The sequence below is a fragment of the Pinus tabuliformis genome, chromosome 1_1, assembly GCF_031772625.1.
Source record: "Pinus tabuliformis cultivar Carrire ecotype Pingquan chromosome 1_1, CPIR1, whole genome shotgun sequence".
Classification (NCBI taxonomy): Eukaryota; Viridiplantae; Streptophyta; class Pinopsida; order Pinales; family Pinaceae; genus Pinus; species Pinus tabuliformis.
Window position 1 is genome coordinate 65,559,068 of NC_142297.1, and position 15,824 is coordinate 65,574,891.

Consider the following 15,824-nt stretch of genomic DNA (forward strand, 5'->3'; position numbering starts at 1 on the left):
TGGGGACCATTACTTCCTAAAGGGGGGGGCGGGCGGGGGTGCGAGCGGGAATGATCCCGGTGGATATTTGTGGCCACCTGCATATTGCACTTAGACCCCAACCTTTGTTTCTTTTAGTTTTTCAGTTTCCTTAATGGTAGCATAGTTTACTATTTCTGGCCATTTTTTGGGTCCTAAACTTCTGGAGCCATTTTGAGGCCCTAAAAGACATTTTTTGGGAAAACCATGGACAGAGAATATAAGCTTTCACCTCAATATTCATTCTCAGTGGTTTTATTCCTCGGAAAAATATTTCTAATGAGGTATCGTGTGCATCAAATGGAAATTGTATGCCAACGTTACGACCTCAGGAAGTTGATGTACCAACTTACCCCAATGGGACCCATAGTTTTGTGTTTCATCTCATAGGGTTAGGTTTTTGGGGGTTTACAATTTTCCATTATTTCTCAATAATAAATATTCCTTCAAGCCTCATTGTAACACAATTCAGAGGAATGTAGTCACCACATCTCTTATCAGAGATAAGCTACCATCGCCCAAGCTAGTTTATTCCCATTTTGTATGTAAGTATATTTTATTTCTTTGATATTAATGAAATTAAGTTTTATTTCTACTACATATATCTGTGTATGGTTATATCTATAATTTTTTGCATTCATGTTTAAATTCAGATCAATAATTTTAGTTTACAACTTACAAAAAAATTAGTATTTTTCATTTTTTATAAAAAATCAAAACTTAATTCAAAATTGATTAAAAAATAAAATAAAATTATATCCTTTACCTACCCTAGCGCATACCTAAGTTCACAAAGGTAAAACACAACCCACATAACATTTTGATTTCATTTACCATTCAGCTGACAGGGAGAGTTCCAAGCTTCACACAGGCAGGTTTTCTTCATGCATGTAAGAGGGTTTTATTCATGATGGGTAGGCACTTTTCATTGTTTTAAGAAGGCTTTGAGGTAGGCTTCACGTCAGGGGTTCATGCTCACTTAGACGCATGACTGATGCTCAACAACAAGCAATGAACAACCTTCATGCTCAACAGCCTTCACGCCCAACATCCTTTACACGTAACAGTTTTATTATTTTATTTTGTAATTTGAATTTCAAAATAGTAATAAATCTAATTTTTATATGTTAATTTATCATTTTGATTCATGTTTATGTGGTATTGTTAAATTTTATTTTTATTTTTATTTTTAATAAATATAAAAATTAGTTGTCACACTTACCATCCCCAACCTATTGTCCCCCTAAAAATTTATTTTAATTTTTTTAATAAATATAAAATTAGTTTCTTTACTTTCCATCGCCAACCACCGTCCTATGAAATTTTGGGGATGCGCTCTAGCCGTCTTGGAAACTTGTCCCCTTCGCCCCCATCTCCCATCCCCACAATGAATACATCATAGATAAAACCTTAATGTAAAATCCCAATTAGTGAATGGTTAGGTAATATACATTTTTATTAGTTATGCTTTCCATACCAGGTGGTAAATTTATATGGTTTTTTCAATATATCTGAACATATTTCAGAAATTTAGTCCTCAAGTTTAACACTAGCTATGAAGAACATGGTGTCTATGAATCCAATAAGTGCACCAAAAGGAAGAGAAAATATAGTTCAAAGAAATTTCAACTAATCCTAAATTACCTCAATCTTTTAACTTTTCCATGTTATCATGTACTTTGAAACCCTCAACCTCCATTCATAATAGAGGGGCGCGTGAAGAAATCCAGAGATATTCAGGGTTGACTGAGGATCCTCCTGGCACATAATACTAGCTATGAAGAACATGGTGTCTATGAATCCTCTAATTCCACTAAAAGGGAAGACAAAAGAGAGTTGAAATAATCCTAAATTACCTCAATCTTTTAACTTTTCCATATTATCATGTACTTTGAAACCCTCAACCTCCATTCATAATAGAGGGACGTGTGAGGAAATCCAAAGATAGTCAGGGCCGAACGAGGAACCTCCTGGGCCATGATTAAGGTCAGTAGCATGATGTGTGGATCACAGATATGGATGACGAGAAGGTCTCTTATATAAGGTGGATGACCCACCTGTTATTAAAAATGAATGTAGGGGATCATTTCCACGATCATCCAAAGAATTTGGACCATTGTTCCCAATCAAACATAAGTTTAACTAACGAGATTACCCCGTTTCTATCTTTATTCTTATTTTATTCTTTATTCATTTTGTGTATTATCTCTTCTTACCTATTTACATTATCTCGTCATAGCTCACCTTTATATGATTTATATTAGATTAGAGACAATTAAATAAACAACAAAAGAATACTAATTTCTGTAAAATATTTTGAATACAACTTTTAAATTGAACGATGATTTTACATCAAATATACTATATGATATGACTTTTATTTTGAACTTCTAATTTATGGGCAGATTGAACTCATTTTTATTAAGCAAATTTTCCATAAAGGGGCATAAAATTATTTCCCATACAAATACAAATAAAAATAAAAATTTAATTTTCAAATTTGAAATGTGAAATGAACATTTTTTTTATTTTTTTAATTGAAAGGTAAGAAAACTGTAATTATTATTATTTGTACAATTTTTTTATTAGTCATTTTTTAATACACTATAACAATTAAAAAAAAATTAATGTGCCAATTTTTCCTCATATCATCATAGTTTTAAAATAGAAATGTTATCATGCATAGATGTATCAATTATTTATTAAGATTATATCTTACTAGTGGGCATTGAAGAGCTAAAGTTTGGATTGTGGTGGATTTTTTTGCACCTCACTCATGAGAAACGATTTCAATTAGAAAGGGTTCCCCATCCATTTTCTCTTTAAATTTAGAAATGATACCTACCAATCTTTGAGGATTCCAATTATAGATCTTCTACTTTCTAATATACTTGGTTGTATTTACCACCTACTTCACTTGATTTCCTATACTATTTGTTTGCTTTCTTACGTTTATGAATATTACTTGCATGTTTCACTATGCCTATTTAACATGACACACAAAAATAGGCACTAGGGTCAAAGTTGATTCAATGTAGGCATGTGTTAGGTCTCTATACTACTAGTGTAGCCCCTTATTGTTATTAGTGAAACCCCCTAATTGTATTTGTGTACCCATGTAGTCCCCATATTGTTATTATTGTGTCCCATAGAGGTCTGCTATTGTTATTTTTTTGTCCTTACATTATTATTGTTATGTCAGCTCTGATTATATTGTGACCACTTACACTCCTATATATAGAAGGAAGATCTTGTCATTTGTATCATCCAAGAATTTTTCATTTGTGTAATGTAAAGGAGGTTGCCTCATTGAAGAATTTTATTTTGAAGTTGTTGATCTATCTATTCTTCTATTTTGTGAGCTAGTTTCATAGCATTTGGTATTAGAGCTTTGGATTCTAGGGTTTCGTTGCTTCAAACAGGTCGTTGTGGAATTTTCTCTATACATTATTTTCTACGAAGGTTCAGAAGCTTAAATTAAAACCCATTTGAGCCGAAAGCTTTTTGAATCTTGTATTCGAATTTCATATCATTTCTCCCTATATTTTCGAATATATGAGCTAAGGAAGTTAGGGTTTGTGCAGGCTTCATAATTCTATCTCAAACAAGTCATCGTGCAATTTTCGCTATAACATTTTTTCTACAAAGCTTCGGAAAAGTAAATTAAAACCACTTTGAGTCGAAGTTGTGTAGCAGCTCTTGTACAAATTTCAGAACTTGGTTCGCTATATTTTCGAAGATATGATCCAATGAATTTAGGGATTTTCCATGCTCTCAAATTCCATCTCAAACTGGTGACCTTGGTGAAAACATCATAACTTTCTCTCTAAACATTGGATTTAAATTTCGTAAAACGTGACAGAAAGATGACAGAATTTAGTTTTTTGCGTATTGTTTTCAGGATTGAAGGTTGAAACAGTGACACATGGCACGTCATACAAGTTCGCTCTACCGAATGAGTCTATAATCAGGTAATCATGGGAGATTGTGCATAACGCTTTCTTGGAGAATCCAATATCGATCAAACTTGTGGGGTTAGAAAGAGGACTCGTAGGGCTACCACACGCCATGATTTTAGAATTTGGAGATCTGAAATGACAAAGTTACAGTCATTTAAATATCGAGCTCCTAGAAGAAAGAAAAATAATGACTCCAATCAAGAAAATAGAAACACCTAGTAAGAAAAATTGGATGGATGATTTGAAGAATGCGATCAAAGCTAAGATAAATAGTTTTATATATGCCATGGAAACTAATATCGATGGTATGGTAGCAATTTTGAAGAAAGGGATGGAAGGTTTGAAGAAAGACATGGAAGGTTTAAAGGAATGTGGGACAAGGATGCTACCAGAAAATGCCCCTTAATGGGGAAAAGGTAGTAGGGGAAACTCATGACGAGAAAAAAAGAAATGTTAATCATGACTTCATAGAATCTAACATTGGATTGAAGACCCGACATATTCCAAATATGGATATGAGGAAGTTTGATGGCATGGATCTCGTAACATGGATACTATAGATGGAGAAATATTTTGATCTCCATAATGTGAAAAACACACAAAAGGTACATATTGCAACTTTATATTTAGAACCCAATCAGTTTTCATAGTATCGATCACTTTTCTCTTGTAAACAAATGGTCACTTGGTCCATTTTTATGGAGGAAATGATAGCACATTATGATGATACAAATAGCAACACCTTCTTTAGCCAGTTGATAAATCTCAAACAAAAGGGTTCAATAGTAGATCACATTAAGGACTTCCAAAAATTGAATATAAGGGTAAATGATATTCCACAGAAGCATAGGATTGAAGTTTTCATAGGGAATTTAAAGGATGACATCTAACATGAGGTTTGTTTTTTGGAACTTGATTCATTGGAGAAGGCATATAGGTTGGAAAGAAAAACTACGGCAACAAGGAAGCCTACCACTCATAACTATAAATATGGAAGTATTATTGCTCCTAGCCTTTCACAACCTACAAGGTTGACACCACAATAACTGAAAGAAAAAAGAGCAAAAGGGCTTTGTTACACTTGTGATAGAAAATACATTAAATGCCATAAGTGTGCTATGAAGAAATTATTTTACATCAATTGTGAAGAGGAGGAAGAAAAGGAACAAGGAAAATTAAATGAAGATAATATACACCAGGAACCAACCCCAGAGAAAGAAGAAATGAATTTGACCATATCTTGTAATGCATTGGCACTTTATGAATATCATCCACCATCCATCACATCGTTTTTAAGAGAAAACTATAAGGTTCAAGCAGTGAAAGATCACATAAAGCATCAACAACAAGTTCTCCAACTCTTAAAGGATAACCTCACTTCGGCACATAATCAAATGAAACAACAGGAAGATCCACATCAGAACAAAATAAGTTTTGATGTAGGCGACTAGGTATTTTTACGGCTACAACCATACAAACAAATCTCCCTCAAGTAAGCTAAGAAGGATAATAAATTATCACCAAAGTACTATGGTCCTTACAAGGTGTTGTAAAATATTTGTACTATGGCATACAAATTGGAGCTTCTCGCATTTTCTCGAGTGCACCCACTTTTCCATGTTTCATGCTTAACGAAGGTTATAGGTATCAAGTTATCAATTCAAACAATATTATCGAAACTTGATGAGGAAGGAATGATCATAGTGGAACCTGAAACCGTTATGGAAACAAGAACCTGAAAGCTATGAAATCGATCAATTTTAAAGTATCTCATCAAGTGGAAGAACTTACTCGCTGAAGATTTCACATGCGAGGATGGTAATTTCATACAGAGGGATCCAAAACTACTCAAGCATTGAGGACAACACTTTTTGAAGGAGAGGGGCATGTTAGGTCCCTATACTAATAGTGTAGCCCCTTATTGTTATTACTGCAACCCCCTTATTGTATTGTTGTGTCCATGTTGCCCCCATATTGGTATTATTGTGTCCTATAGAAGCCCACTAATGTTATTGTTGCACCCTTACATTATTATGGTTATGTCAGCTCTGATTATATTGTGACCCCTTAGACTCCTATATATAGAAGAGAGATCTTGTCATTTGTATCATCCAAGAATTGTTCATTTGTGTAATGTAAAGGATTTTTCCCCCTCAAAGAGGCTTATTTTGAAGTCGTCGATCTATCTATTCTTCTATTTTGTGAGCTAGTTTCATAACATGATTTAGGATTATCAAAAATTCAATGTTTGTATTAAGAATAATATTATTTTTTGCTTCTTTTGCAGATGTTATTCTGCATCATAATGTGCACGTGCACTAATAATTAGGCCTATAATTCACATAACAAAATATTCTTGTAAATTATATTTCTTTTATTAAAAAAATGTGTTTATGGAGGTTTTGAATAGTGGTAGTTGCTTTTTGTTTTTCTTTGTTAATAGAGATTGTGTAATATCCATAAAGAATACTCTATTTTGATTACTTAAAAAAAATTCATTACTATTTCTTAAATAATTGAACAAATCACTCTATAAGAGATAGGAATAATTTCATTGTATTTAAGGAATGAAGTCCATGAAATGAAAGAGTAAAGGTTCCTCGTAAATTGCTCTCTATAATTCCTATATAAACTAGAAGTAATGGTTCAATTGAATTCCTTACATATAATTTATATATAGCCTAAATAAATAGGCTTATTAAATTTCTTCTACATAATTCCTATATAGATTGTATTATTGGTAAACCAATGTCATATAAGTATCTTATTAAATTTCTTCTACATAATTCCTATATAGATTGTATTATTGGTAAACCAATGTCATATAAGTATACCCATTCAAGTATATTTAGAGTTTTTATCTATACATAAAAGACTATATGAAATTAAAAATTATTTCTCATTTCCATATGGAAAAAATTATTTTTACTTATAAATATTAAAAAACTAAAATAATTTTAATCCTTCACAATAAAATACCACCCTAAATACAACCCTTCCCTTCAAATTTGATTCCCCAATGAACTCTATATAAAATATTAAGAATATATCCCCAATGCTATTGTCTGTCTCCCACCCAAATGAGCTATATTGGAAATATTAAGAATACATCCTCAATGCTGTTGTCCATCTCTCAGTACAGCACAAAAGCAACGCTAATTCTGTCCCCAAAAACAACACAAACCCAGAGCTAGTACAGCTGATTTTATGACTACAGACCAAGGGATGCCACGCTTCCCGTTTCTCACCAGTCCTTTTACAAATGGCAACAGACTTATCACCACCCACACGCTGCAGAAGTACTCTGTAAATAGCTTTCCTCTCAATATATCATATTTACCTGCCATGGAAAGCACAGTCCCCGAAAAAATGGCTACCAAGTTTATAAGCAACACTGTTGTCGGTGGAATGAACAACGAAGATGAATCAAATGTGAAGTCACCCTCATTGCACTCACCCTCGTCCTCGGATCCCTTTGGAGTCAACACGAAAACTGTTTCAGAGACTCCTATTAACTTCATTAGAACATCGAACGCGCCAAATATCCACGCAGATAAGCATTGGATAAACCACATCCTTTGGTTATTCCACCATTCTCTGATGGAACTATCAATTCGAAGATATTCCCACAGCTTAAGGCCATAGGTTGAAACGAACAGTGCAACTGCGACTGCAAAGGCAGGCTCCGAAGTCTGCAATATTAAGAAGTGATGCACGTAAGGTTCATGAAATTTTACAAAACATGAATTTTTGTGAGATTATATTTCCATATTGAGAGAAATTTTTCGGAAAAACTATGTGGGTGTTTAATGCTGTTTAATGTTTCGGGTGAATACTTTACTCGTTGTCTTATTTTAAAAACTAGACAATAATAGAGTGTCCACCAAAAAAATTGAACATGATTAAACATCCTCCACCAATTTCTTCTTAATATTGAGGACATTTCTCTCAATATGAACTCGTGTATTATATTGGTGTTGGGTGAATTGATTTCAGTGACCTTACCCCGGGCAAGAATGATTTTCCACTTAACAGACTGAAAGCTGGCAAGAGGGCGTAGCAAAACGTTGCCACTGACCAGATTCCCCATAGATTGAAATAGATATACATCATCCTCTGGCGTAGCATAATGTTTTTGTGAATGTTAAGCAACGGGCATAAGTTGGTAGCGAATATTTCCAGCAGCCCAGTGGCCCATCTCTTCTGCTGCACAAGACTGTCTGGACCATTTGATGGTGCATTTCCCAGAAAGGCTGGCTGCTCAGGTAAGCAGAATAGAGAATGCCAACCCATGTAATGGATTTTCAAGCCAGTCATAATATCCTCAACTGTTGATCCATACATCCATCCTATCTGCAACAGATAATCAAGTCATTCTTCTTCTGTTATATGTGAGTTGTCTTGCCTATATTTTGTGGATTGTTTGTTAAAAGCATGGAAACTGACACATGGCTGAGAAAACATGAGAGATGCTATTTGCATTCTACAATTTTAATGGAATGATGAATTCTTATTTTTCTTTTTTTCTCGGTGGAAAAAAACGCTATTTTTATATTAATAAAAAGATAGAAAGATAGTACATATAGTTTGGGACATTCCCTATCTTTCCATCTTGCATTACATAAAGTACATATGGTTTGAGACATTCTCTATCTTTTCATCTTGCATCACATAAAGGATATTCTCTATCTTTCCATCTTGCAGTACATAAATTATAGATTTTTTTTGAAACAGTAAAACTTTACATCGAAATATTTCATATTATTTCTTTGAAATTGACATCTTCTGCTATACAAAATTGATTAATCAAAAACTGCATTATTACTTTTAACAAAAAAAACCTTGATATTCCTCATTCTGTGGCATAAAACAGTTTCATTCCTGTCACTTTGTCAAAGCTAAAAGAAACTTTCATTCCTATCTACTTTTATGAGTAGTTGATTAGGCCTACATTGTTCATGACACTCTGCTCAAAAGAAGAAAAATAAAATTTACCTGCGTCTCTGGCTATACTTCTTTTTGAAAGAAAATAAATTAGTTAATAAAACATAAATTGGTTATTTACTTTCATTTACATGCCAATAAATTTGTCATTTTTATTTGAAGAATTGCAGGTTTAAAAAATATTTTTGGAAAATATTCTTATTTAGTTAAAGTTAAATCATTATTTTCTTTACCATCCAATATTATTTAACTCTAATAATTTTTATTATTTAAAAAAACCTAAAATACCCTACACAATGGAAAGCACAGGTCAATTTAGTTGGATTATTTTATCAATGATTAACTTCGCTGATTGTCCTATAAGTTAAACACAGGTACCAGATATACTCCAGGTGGTTCATGGACAACATTGAACGTGGTTGTTGTAATGGGTTATTAATCCAGGTTGGTGTTAAGTGAAATAATTATTGTTTTTGTTTATCAAAATTCAAAAATATTTTTGAAATTTGCAGTTTAATTAAGTTCAACTCAATAAATTATAGAAAAAATTTATCCATTTTTATTTAAACCTTTATATTCAGATATTACAAGTTATTTAATTCAAATAATTTGAAAAATGATCTAATTGATTGAAGCCCTCTTCCCTCTATCATGAAGTGGGGATTCAATTCTTATGGGAGTCTATAACATTCAAAATCAAACTTCCTATAATAAAATTGAATAAAATGAGTTCGACCCATCTAAGAATTAAAAAAAAAAAAAAGTCGATTCGGCCTGCGTGAAGACAGCCTACCTCTTTACCCCACGCAGCGTTGGTTTCGTAGCTGCAGGCAGAAACGTTCAAGGCCTCATCTATAGCCAGTGAAGGAGAAGAACGGACACCGTATTGGGCGTCTCTCATGATAGCCCGAGCTGATGCTGAAAGGACCGAAGATGTTCCAAATATACTTCTGAAAGCCTCCAAAGACCAGGAGGATGCTTTTAAATCCTGAAACACTGCTAAACAACCAATTGAGAAAAGACATTGTATCTTAATCAATCCCTGTAATGTACAATTTCTTTTTGTTTTAATTTCTGAATAGACCGGTGTATTTGCATGTATGAACCTCTGCATAAGGTTTTTGTCCATTAAATCATAAGATGCAGTAAGAAGATAAGGTGCAGTAAGAAGATGGGTCAAAAATGGGATTAAGAAAGTTGTTTTATCTTTTCCTCTCCAAAAATATTGAAGCTAAAAATTTCCTTTCTGGTGTTTAAGGTTAAAATAAAAATAATTTCAAAATTGATTGGAGTATAAAAAGATTCATAACAAAATATGCTATTTTGAAAGGACATTTTTATGGAAATATTTCGGAATTTTATTAGAAATAAGTCATTCTCATCAAATTTTAAAAATATCATAAAATTAATCTAGTTCTTATTAATGAGATTCCAAAATATTCCTTAAATCTACACTCAACCTTCAAAACCAATTTAACAATTTTAAAATGAACCATCAAAACCAATTCAACAATTTTAAAATTAATACACAAAATAACTGGGCCAAGTAACAGTTAGTACCTACACAGAACACTGCAGTTAATACCTACACAGAACACTGGCTGATGGGATTAAGGCAACCATTCTAAAAAGCCTTACCTTTTGCATTATCACCACTTTCTCTGACATCTTTGTTGGAATGCTGATTTGTAGGTGGTGGTACTGCATATAATGCTTTTCTTCTATGGAAGCAGCCTGTTCCACAATAGGGAGGGCCTTGGATACCATTCATTCCTCTAGTCATGGTCTGTATACACATCAGTCATATTTAGTTTACATTTATATGAGTATATATTTATTTTAATTATATATATATTCCTAGTAATTAGTTTAATTGGTTATTTTTAAATTTATGCCGATAATAAATTCTGGAAATATTTTAAAATCTCATATTTAATAAAAAATTAAAATTTTTTCTTATTATCAAATTTCAAAATATTCTAAAATCTACCATCTATATAAATACATTTCATAACCAATAATTAAAATGCCAATTGTAACTAAAAGCAGAAGGCATATAATAAGAAAATAAAATGAAAAAAAACCTGTAAACCTTCAGGGGCGTAAAAAAATGACTGAATTGATACGTACGCTTTGATATATTCTCAACTGGTTGCCGATCATCCTTGATGCCTCCATGGAATGCTTGTGGAAATTGTACAAAGCCACATTCTCTTTCTGACTTACAGTCGAGGAAAAAGCACATAGCATGTTTTATGGCTTTGGAGGTGTTCACAAACATATCGGAGTCCAGATTGCAGATAAAAGGTGCATTGGTCATCACTCCGGACACTCTGGCCTGAAATATATAGTTATGTTATTAACATTATAGATTTGATCATTGCCTTTCATAATCAAAACCAAACGCAGTGACCAATAGAAGTTAATTTACTGTCCTGTGGTATGTAATCTTAGCGGTTGAGAAATAGTTTCTTGACGGTTTTAGTATAACGCTGGTTTGATATGTTTTATTCATACTGGTTTAAAACTTTTTGATATGTTTTTTTGTGCTGTCCTAGATTCTCATGGTTTTTGATTGACATGTTGGGTTTTTTGTTAGATTCAGAGACCAAGCCTGGGGTAATATGGTGGAAGTACGAGTGGATCACAGTGGAATCAGAGTACAAGTGCATGTTTCATTGAAGTTAAATTGTATTTTTTTTTTTAAATGATGAAATAAATTTTCTTTAACCTTATTTGTCTACAGCAGTTACTGTTTATTTTAATTATTTTTTTAATTTTAATTTTATTTTATTTTAAAAAGTAATATTTTTGAAATACATATGAATTTTGTGTGAATACTGGAAATAAAATAATGAAATTAAAAAGATTAAGGTTGAAATTCCATTATATATCATTATATGAGAAGATAATTTTGTTTATTAAATTTTCATCTATCTACATCATTTTTATATAAAAACAAAAAATTATAAGTTTTATTTTTAAATATCAAAAACATAAATTGAATGACGTATTAAATCTTTCAAGATAGAATTTTTTTTTTGATGTAAAATTTGAAGAGCAAATTGCACTTTGAGAGATTTGATTCTTTTTTTGCCCTTGATAAATCCGAAATCAAGATGGATGCATGCTTGTTCTTAATAAAGGAAATCCAAGAGAAAACATTTGGGCTGGGGTGAAAAGAAATATTAGAGAAAACATTTATATTTCCCTCCATCCCTACCCTCACAAATACCCTAATAATACATATAGTTACATGCTTACTGTGGACATTTTTCTTTGACAACATTTATGTGTACCCGGTAGTCAAAGGACTTTTGCTATTGAGTAGTCACTATTTCAATTCTCTAAACACACTCTAAACTATATAGATATATATATTAAATCACTTTTGTTATAGAGGGGTCAGTAGACCAATTCTCTAAACTCTCTCTAAACCATATATCTATTTATTATTTTTTTTTATATTTATCACTTATACTTATATGTTATGAGTTACAAATATAATTTATTATTAATAAAATATATTTTAATGTGATATCCATATTAGAATTCTTTTTCAAGAAATAATTGTTTGTAATTTTATTAATAAAGCAAATTTATAATATAAAAATTGAATTGAATCAATTTATTATTTATATTTTTTTTAATTTAATCTATATTATATTTTTTTTTAGCATTTATACACATAAATATTTACACTCATTTATTGTCATGTTAACATTTCTTCTATATTATGTTCTAAGAACCTTTCAACACATTAATTTATTATTAAAATTTGATATAAATTTTAGATACTTTAATATCATTTTTTTTTTTTTTGACATCTAAATTAATTATAATAATTATTATTGTCTTAATAATTTTATTAAGTAAATATATTTTGAAATAAATCTCTATTGAGTAAGGAAAAGTCACTCTTATTATATGTGATTATTAAATTTTTAATATTGGTAATATTTATAAATGATAAAATGAAAATATTTTTTTATTAATTATAATAATGATAATTAAGGTGTACTAAGACCAATGTTTTAATTCGGTCTATCAAACTTTAAGAAGAAAAATAATCTAATTATATTTTTTTAATATCTTATTTCTTTAAAAAAAAAATAAGAATATAATATAAATATTTAATAAGAATTAGATTTATTTATAAACTAAAAAATAGATCATAAAATAGGAAAGATGATTACTGAGCTGTGTTATTATTAAATATAAATATAGTTTATAATTTAAAGAAAAATAGTTATTTTACATAAATTTATAGTTATTATGAAATTTAAAAATTAATGTAAATATAATGTAGCCATTAATAATAAAGATAGTGATATTATCATTATATTTAATAATAATTAATAATAAATATTTTTATATTTGGCCATTGAATTTGAATATGAATATCACTAGAATATTTCTGTGGAATATTACTGGAATAATTAGATATAGAGAAACTAATAATAATAATAATTAGACCATATTTTTTTTTATTTTATTTTATAAAAATAAAATAAATTTTAATATATATTTATATTATTATTTTAAATTATTTTTTAATTAAAAAATTTATTATGAAAAATAAAATACAAATATTTATATACATACTGTAATCTATTTTATCTTTTTAATCTATTTTATTTAAGAAATTTTAACGTAATAGTTAAAAAAGGAAAAAGAAAAACGAGAATGCACGATCGTCGATAAGAAATAGAATTACCATAACATTCATTGCTCCAGCCTTGTAATGGTGATTGACTTTTGGGCGCTTTTCTCTTGCAACATACACTAAAGGAGGCAGAATATCGTCCTTATCTCCTTTGTTTTCATATATGACCTGTATGGATTCCATGAAAAGTGAGGATTGATGTATGACTTTAAATATATGTTAGATTTTGGAAACATGTCGAAATTTGACAAAACCAAGAGCACAGTTAACTTGAATTTGTTTTTCTCTCGGATTCGGAAATATTCTCAAAATTTACAATAACAGTCATTAAAATTAATATTACACATCTACAATTCTCAACTGTTTTTCCTTTGCTGCAATTTTCATCACCTTAACTACACTGGAGTGATTGCGAACATCTGAACTTCCATGAGCGAAACCATCAACACCATCGAGACATATCGACTCTAATGGGACTTCCTGCGTCTCCAATACTTTTGTAATCCTGCTCTTCAAATCCTCATATTCATCCTTTAAAAACATTCAGAAATGTCAAAACACATCACAATTTCATAGACAAGTCACGTAACTCCAATCATTCATGAACACGTCATACCTCCATCTCCTGCCTTTCTCGGAGGAAGTTCGAATCAAAGCTCTTGCTATGCTGGGGACTTTCTTTGGAAAAATACACAAATGGCGCCCTTGTCTCTATATCGAACTTCCTGCAAAACGGCACCCATTTTTTGGCAAATCTTATAGTTTCTACGAGAGAGTAGAAAGTGATAGGAGAGGCACCGTCGTCTGAGACATAGCATGCGAATTTCTGGACTGGATAATCGATTGCAAGCACTTGAAGAACGGTGTTGGCGGTCATTATTGCGGGCTCTTTGAAAGGATCTGATGTAGTGATAATTATGTCCACAGGAGGGAGCTTTGAAGTAAATTCTCCACTATATCTGTAATATATATATGAAAGCAAAGGTTAAAAAAACTATAAATATGTGTTACCAGCCTAGCAAATATATATGTCTACGAATATATATGGATTATAGATTTTGGCAATATTTAACAATTCATTTGATATCAATTGATAACCGCAGTTAAGTTAAACAATTGATTTTGTTGTTATTCTTGAAAATAAATGGTAGATTTTGGAAATATTCAAAAATATTACTAACAATAACCAATTACCTTGTTGCTTATTGCTATAGTAATATTTCCTAAATATTTTTAAAATCTGAAATCCTATAAAAACACCACATATACAGACATATATATGAGTTTGTCCAGATTTACGAGTAATAGTATTCACCTGCAATCAAGTCTCTCTGGATACGTTCTATAGTGAACGAGTAGCCATCTCAGGTTGCACTCAAGAATCCATTGGAAAGCAAACCAGAGCTCGCAGGCAAAGGCTAGAATCCAAACCACATAAGATTCATCAAGGGGATTCAATAGACGATAGCCCAAGAAGGACAGCATAAGTACCAAATGAAGGCAAGCATAAACTCGATATAGCTTCGGCTTCTCTACAACTTTTTCATACAGAGGAGGATCAACGACTTTGAATCCGTTCTCCATTTTCAGAACTAAACTGCGCGCTCTCTGTGGATTACAGCAAGCAGCCAATGTAAGCGATATAGAGATTTGATTATGGAGAATTTCACTGCTAGATTTATATAGGAACTCCCATTGAATGATAGCCTTACATCCAGTTGCAGCACTCAAATTTTCGTTCAGCATCTCGAATAAATGACATAGATAAAAGGACAAATTAACCTGCGTGGAGGAGAGTGGTCACAGAGGGCCCAGCGGACACGGAAGTGAATAATATATGAAACAGACAGAAAGCCATCGCTGTTACAGTGACTAGATGAAAGTGTCGTGGAAGATTTGTATGTACCGTTTCGATTTTATATACATATTCCTCGCAAGTGGCTTCCATGTTGAACTTACAATAATGCAGTTGCCATTGAACGATTGCACAAATTTCTGGAAACTGCTCGTAAAGTCATTGTCGGTTTGATTTGTCTGGGAGTGTGAAGTGCGCTGAGAGGTCCAAGAAAATATGGTCGCAAATATGGCAGTGAATGAATCTGTTTTGTTTTGGAGGTTTCTGCAGCGATCTGAGAGACCCAAAAATATATGGTGAGAGATATAATAGTCCATGAATCAATGACAAAAGATGGACCATGGTGTCCTTTCGAAAATTTTTATTTATTCATCTGGAAGAT

At 31.5% G+C, this 15,824-nt stretch overlaps 1 protein-coding gene across 1 annotated transcript; it reads right to left on the bottom strand.

Annotated features, from left to right (window-relative positions):
- Positions 1-6,935: 6,935 nt before the first annotated feature.
- LOC149211595 (cellulose synthase-like protein H1) lies at positions 6,936-15,315 on the bottom strand. Its single transcript, XM_089391548.1, has 9 exons — positions 14,903-15,315; positions 14,204-14,546; positions 13,978-14,118; positions 13,639-13,755; positions 11,006-11,259; positions 10,560-10,696; positions 9,715-9,917; positions 7,983-8,330; positions 6,936-7,669 (listed from the first exon to the last, which is right to left on the bottom strand). The coding sequence occupies exons 1-9, from the start codon at positions 15,169-15,171 to the stop codon at positions 7,133-7,135; spliced, it is 2,349 nt and encodes a 782-aa protein (XP_089247674.1). The 5' UTR covers positions 15,172-15,315; the 3' UTR covers positions 6,936-7,132.
- Between the last annotated feature and the right edge of the window lie 509 nt (positions 15,316-15,824).

What these genes read in the sequence shown, in the direction of transcription:
- LOC149211595 (XM_089391548.1), bottom strand. Translation starts at nt 15,171, where the DNA reads ATGGAGAACGGATTCAAAGTCGTTGATCCTCCTCTGTATGAAAAAGTT. An exon ending in GAGAAAGGCAGGAGATGGAG is followed by an intron (nt 14,119 to 14,203) that starts GTATGACGTGTT and finishes ATGTTTTTAAAG; the next exon opens with GATGAATATGAGGATTTGAA. An exon ending in ACGCTGCGTGGGGTAAAGAG is followed by an intron (nt 8,331 to 9,714) that starts GTAGGCTGTCTT and finishes TATCTGTTGCAG; the next exon opens with ATAGGATGGATGTATGGATC.